The 6,203-nt window shown below is 61.7% G+C and overlaps 1 protein-coding gene across 1 annotated transcript in view; it reads right to left on the bottom strand.

Annotated features, from left to right (window-relative positions):
• NINJ1 (ninjurin 1) overlaps positions 1–3,354 on the bottom strand; it is a 17,113-nt gene extending 13,759 nt beyond the window's left edge. Inside the window, exons 1-3 of the mRNA XM_040449272.1 lie at positions 3,280–3,354; positions 2,392–2,428; positions 1,644–1,698 (exon numbers count right to left, since the gene is read on the bottom strand). Of these exons, the coding sequence (XP_040305206.1) occupies positions 1,644–1,698; positions 2,392–2,428; positions 3,280–3,354 (167 nt within the window). The remainder of the gene's footprint in view (positions 1–1,643; positions 1,699–2,391; positions 2,429–3,279) is intronic.
• Between the last annotated feature and the right edge of the window lie 2,849 nt (positions 3,355–6,203).

The raw sequence follows: 6,203 nt of genomic DNA, 5'->3' as shown, positions 1-6,203 counted from the left end.
GCCCCCGGCCCGCCCCCGGCCCGCCCCGGACTCCGCCCCCAGGCTCCGCCTCAGGACTCCGCCCCTCCGCCCAGCCGGGGCGGGCCCGCGGGACCCTGAGGACCCTCCCTCTCGCCGCGCGGGCGGGGGCGGGCCACGTCCGGCTCTGCCCACGTCTTGGACACTTTTAATCCACGAAATGAAGCCAAGAACCGTCCTTCCCCGGGCCACTTCGCAAACTGCTGGGCGCGCCAGGAAGGCGAGCGCGTCGCTGCCAGGGAGTGGGGGTTCTCGGGCGCCCCACGCCCCCGGGGCCGACCCGCACGCTCAGGAGGTGGGGGGCGGTGGGGGCAGCAGAGAGCCGCTTGGTGCAGCCCCCGCCCTGTTGGCGCAGCCTCCGTGTTCCCAGGCGGGAGACAGGTCCTCTGGTCTGGGGTGGCGCCCCGTGCCAGGGCGGGCCGCTGCGGGCGGCCAGAGCGCGTTGGCTCCCCCAGGCCTTGGCTCAGTCGGCCGCTGTTTCCCAGGGCGCCTGGCAAGACGCGGGCCGCTCCCAGGCGTCGGAAGCCAGGCGGGTGCGCAGGGGCCCGGAGGAGCCGGGCGTTACCTCCCGGGGCCACGGTGTCCTGACCCTGAGCCTGACCCTGAGCCTGCTGCCAGGCCCAGCCGCTTTTACCACTCCCACTTCTCCCGCGGTGTCTGCCGATGTCTCCGCCAAAGCAGCCTAGTGTCCGTGAGCAGGGCCACTGGCCCCCTTGACCCTCCCCGCGCCCCTGGCTGGGGTCCCTCCAGGCTGCCGGACTCTATAACCCTGAACCACCATAGCTGTGTGGGCTGGGGCAGGTGACTGGACCTCTCTGTTTCGGCTTCCCCATCCGTGGTCTGGGAATGGTCTTAGGCCCTGTGGGCTGATTATCGCCCCCCCCCCATCCGAAGAAGGTAAGTAGCAGTGCCCCAGGTCAGGAAGCAGCGAGTTAAGTGGGTGAATTAGCTGGAGTTGGAGGCTTGTTCATTCATCAGGTCATCATGGAACGCCTACTGTATGCCCGGTCCTGTTCTAGACACAGAGCTGCGACAAGGTGGGGTGGGGGGGGGGCAAGGTTTGTGGGACAGGCAGGAACCAGCCCCCAGCAGCCCTGCGTGGGGCCAGGTACGTGGCTTTTCTTACAGCCTCGGGAGGTAGGCTCTCCCTGCTCGCCTGATCGCCTGATCGCCTAATCGGGAAAACTGAGGAAGGGGGAGCCGGGGAGGCCGAGGAGGAGGAGCTCAGAACTTCTGGGGCCTTTGCAGGCCGTCTAAGCGGTAGAATGGATGCCCCCCCAGCAGGTCTGCGTGGCCAGCAGGAGGGCACCGTGGGTGTGGGAATCCAGTTCCTGGTTTGACCAGGTTCCTCACCACACTCCAGGCTGAGACCTCCCCTCCCCCGCCCCACGCCTCATCCCTGCTGGCAGAGGAGTTTTATGAGTGAAACCAAAGGCATGGAAAATGCAAGTCACCCAGGGGATTTATCAGAAAAAAGGGATCTTCCACTAAACCCTGGTCTGGGCCTCCTGTTGACCTTTCTCTCCTCCCTTGTGTGGGGGAGTAGCAGGGCCGGCAGGGGGTAGCACTGCCCAGGTGGGGGGGGGGGGCAGCCATCCCAAGGGGTGTCGGTCCTGCCCACTTACCCCATACCCAGGTCTGTGAAGGAGCTGCCGTTGGCCCAGTTCAAGGCTGAGGGAACTGAAGCCAGGACAGGTGGTCGGTGCCTCAGTCCTGCTTTGGGCCGCCCTGAGCTGAGCGGGGACTCTGCAGTGCCCCCCCGGGGTCTGGGCAGGCCTGGGCACGGGGCCCCGTACAGCAACACACAGTTCTCACAGAGCCCACACCTGACTGTTGACAAGTGGCCTGAAATGCAGAATTTTAAATGTTAGCACCTTTCACACAAAAGGGCATAAACTCCCACCCCAGGGGCCACGCTGGCCAGGAGGGAGGGTCCTGAGAGTGCAGGGGAGGCTGGGAGGTGGGAAGAGCCTCGGCCCCTTCGCCAGGCGAGAGGGTCTTGTCTTGGTGGGCTGTGTGGGGGCTGCGGGCGGGAAGGCTCCGGGGGCCCTGAGTCCCCCATCCTGAGCTTGTCTCTCCTGTGGGCCCCATGGCCGCTCAGAGCTGAGGTTCACCATTCCCTTGGTCCAGAAGGAGGATGTCAGGAAAGGTCCCGGTGTAACAGTTCAGCACTTCACCTTCCTGGGGTCAAGGTCACAGCCCTCCCAGCAGGGTCTCGCCCTCCAGGCCCAACCCCCACCCCATTGTGTGTCCTGGAGAGGGACTTCCTGGACGGCTGTGTCATCCTCATTTGCCTATGAAGTGTCTGCTTCCCTGACTGCTCCCAGCACGGACCCAAAGGGGCCGGGCCATCTTGCTGTGTGTCCTCACTACCTGCTTCCAGATTCTCCTGCAGAGACCGGATGCTGAACTGAAGAGAGGGTCCGTGGGCAGAGGATCACGGGGAGTGTCCCGGGCTGGCCGTGCTCCCCCAGAGAGGCGCAGAGACGTGGCGGAGAGGCTGCACGTACCAGCAGCACACGTGTAGATACACCCGCACACTCAGAGTTAACCTGGCTCCACCGAGCTGCGTGACTAAGGAAGCACTTCCCGGCTGACAAACGGGGGCGCCGAAGGTGAAGCACCCCAGCCCACAGGACACCAAGGCCAGTGCCCAGTGTGGGAGGGCCCTGGAGCCCCCGTGGGCCCCTGTCACCTGGGGCAGGCCCCTGGAGCTGAGAGCTGAGGACAGGAGTGAGGCAGCCCTGGTGGCAGCTTCATGCCCCAGGCGGGCAGAGAGCGGACGCCTGAGCAACACCCCTCCTGGCCAGGAAGGACACAGGCCTCCCCGCCGAGAGGCCTGCACCCCAGCCACCGCACCCACCCTGGAGCCAGGGAGGAGCATCACCTGTGCCCCCGCATTACCGCGGGGAGGGCTCGACCCATCGCCTCGGGCCTGGGAGGATGCGCCTCCAGACAAACCGTATATTTGCTGCTGGCTCCTGGCCGGTCTCCCTCTCTGAGAGGCATGGATCCCTGCCGGTGGTGTTTCCACATACGGAGGGCAGGAGCGGTGGGGGGAGAGGTGGCGTGACCTGCCCAGGCCCCCCCAGCCCAGCGAGGCAGGCTTGCGCTCTGTCCGCCCGGGAGGCCCCGCCCCTCCCGCCTCCAGCAGGGCCCGGCCCCCCTGCACACGCCCAGCGCCAGGCAGAGCCCGGGGGTGACAGACACGCCTTGGGAGCTGGTGGCCCATGCCCACTGGCCCCCCTGGGGCACCATTACCTGGCGGCGGGTGGGCCGGGCTCTGTGCTCTGTCAGGTACTTTCGGGGACCACGGCTCCCACCAGATGGGTGCATGGGGCCAGGGGGTGGAGCAGGGCTGACCTTCCATTTCCAGAAGGACAGGGAAAGGAGGTCAGGCCTGTGAGCAGGTGCTGTGCCACCGCCACACTTTATTTATTTGTAACTTTTTAAAAAGATTTTCCTTCAACATTTATTTATTTCTGAGAAAGAGTGCACGCGTGCGTGTGCTTGCATGGGTGGGGGAGGGGCACAGAAAGAGAGGAAGAGAGGATCCCAAGCAGGCTCCCCGCGCAGCTCCCTCCCATGAACTGCGAGATCACGACCTGACCGGAAATCGAGTCAGATGCTCAACCCGCCGAGCCCCCCAGGTGCCCCTTCTTCCCCACTTGAAAGACAGGAGCAGAGGAGCTTGCCAAGGTGGCACAGGCATGCCTGGGTCAAGGATGGCAACGGGCCAGGTGGTGTGAGCGGGACGCCCACGCAGGTGTGTGCACCACCTCCCACAGTCCCCCAGCGAGTCGTGACCCGCCCAAGACCACCCAGTATGGCGCAGCTAGCCCTAGAGGGCCCCCAGCCCCAAGACAAAGTGAGCGCCCACCGTGAGGGAGACACTGAGTTGTGGCCCTCCGTGTTTTGGAATGCCTTGTAGCCATTTACAGAGCAAGTGGGTGGCAGGCTGGCTGGCCTGGAGGGACCCGCCCGGTACCATGGAGAGAGAGCAGTGACAAGTGGCTTCTTCCCGAGGCCCTGACCCACCCGTCTGTCCTGCCCGTTTGTGCACTGGGTTCTCCCAGAGCAGGGTGGGGCTGACTCACTTGTCATCTCCAGGCATCTTTACCCAGCAAAGCCTTTGTCCTCAGCAGCCAGGGCAAAGGGGGCAGGGTCCGCGGTCACCCCCACCGGCAGTTCTTCCCTTCTGTCTCTGCCACAGACTCCTGATTTTTAGCTTAGCAAGTGGCCTCCCAGAATAGAAGGTGTGTTTCCCAGCCTCTCCTGCTGCTAGGTGTGCCTGTGTGGCTACATTGTAGCAGTGGAAGGGGACGTGCAACATCAGGGAAGAGACCTTAAACAGAGGGGTTTTATTTTTTATTTTTTTAATTTTATGTATTACTTCCGTTACTTTTTACTTCCTCTTTCCTGCTGGGTGGAATACAGTTGTAATGGCCAGAGCTCCAGCAGCCACACTGGCCCACGAGGAGAACTTGGGCCTGGGAGTCTTACACAGCAGAGCTAAAGACGGAAGAACCCATGGGGAGCCTGGGTGGCTCAGTCGGTTAAGCGTCCGACTTCGGCTCAGGTCATGATCTCGCGGTTCGTGGCTTCAAGCCCCGCATCGGGCTCTGTGCTGACAGCTCAGAGCCTTGAGCCTGTTTCAGATTCTGTGTCTCCCTCTCTCTCTCTGACCCTCCCCCGTCTCTGTCTCTGTCTCTGTCTCTGTCTCAAAAATAAATAAACGTTAAAAAAATAATTAAAAAAAAAAAAAAAAGACAGAAGCCTGTGTCCCCAGTGCTTGAAGTACAGGCCCTCCCTGGGCTGCCCACCTCAAGACTTCTTGAGTGTGAATAAGAAAAAAAAAAATCTATCTTGTTTTGAGGGTTCCATAATTTGGGGGCAGGGGGCTTGTGATACTCACAGTTGATCTGGACCCTGGTTTTTAAATATGTGTTATGCTTTTCATTAATAAATAGATTTTCCTTTTTTTTTTTTTAAGTTTATTTATTTTGGGAGAGTGAGAGAGAGCAAGTGAGCAGGGAGGGGCAGAGAGACAGGGAGAGAGAATTCCAAGCAGCCGTCAGCACAGAGCCTGACAAGAAGGTCCATCTCACCAACCGTGAGATCATGACCTGAGCCAAAGTCAAGAGTCAGATGCTTAACTGACTGAGCCACCCAGGTGCCCCTAGATTTTCTTCTTTAAACGCAGAACATATAACAGGTTGAATCGCTTCCCCCTCCCCCCTCAATTCCATTTTGAAAATGTGTATCAGACCATGTCATCGGCCAGCTTAACTCTCTCTGAAGTCTTCTTGAAAAAATCCTCACTCCTGGACCCTGAACACATGACCCCTGCATCCGCCCCTCCCTTCAGCCTCCCCAGTGCCCTTCTCTTTATTCCATGGACTCTGTACCTCAGGGCCTTTGCACTCTCCATTTTCCCTGTCTGAGGATCCTGTCCCCAGGCCTCCATGTTGGTGGCTCCTTCCTGTCACCTGATCACAGGCCACCCTTCTGCAGTGGCCCCTGGCCCCCCTCACTCTAGCCCAGGGTCAGCTCCCGAAAGCACCACGCTTGCTTACGCGCACGCTGTCTGCCCCCTCCCTGACGCAAAGCCCCAGGCACCGCTCGCCCTCAGCCCACACCCTGTGCTGCCCAGGGCATGCCCTAGCCCTGTCTGCTTTGTCCAGCCCCCAGGCGTCTCTCATCCCGGCTAGCCCTGTCCAGCCCGTGCTCCGCAAACCACTAATGACAGAGCTGCTGGGCTCCAAATTCTCTGCCCTGACGTTGACCGCTGACTCATACCAGGAAGCTAACGGGCCACAGGTGGTCGTGGGAGTAAGGGTGTGTGTCTGGAGCCCCGGCAGGGCAGGTGACCTGTGGTTTGGTGAAGAGACATTGCCGGCAGGTCAGGTCTAGGCTGGGTTCCTCCTTCCTCTCCAAAGCTCAGCTGCTGGGTCTGGCGGACTGGGCTGAACCGCAGGCCGAGAGGAGGCCCTCTGGGCGGGCAGTGGCTCCCGCTTAGTACACCAGGCCTGAGAGCTCTGCCCCTGGCGCAGGTGCTCAGAGAACAGGTGCTGAAGGCCCCGGGCGCGCACGCACCCACCCACACCCACAGCCTCCCTGCTGAGGGCCAGAGGCTTCTCATTCTCCAGGTCTGGGGGTCGCCTCCTCTGGGAAGACCGAGGGCA

The sequence above is a fragment of the Herpailurus yagouaroundi genome, unplaced genomic scaffold, assembly GCF_014898765.1.
Source record: "Herpailurus yagouaroundi ecotype Mexico unplaced genomic scaffold, PumYag 199, whole genome shotgun sequence".
NCBI lineage: Eukaryota > Metazoa > Chordata > Mammalia > Carnivora > Felidae > Herpailurus > Herpailurus yagouaroundi.
The sequence above is the reverse complement of the archived record's forward strand: the minus strand, read 5'-3'. Positions and strand labels throughout refer to the sequence as shown.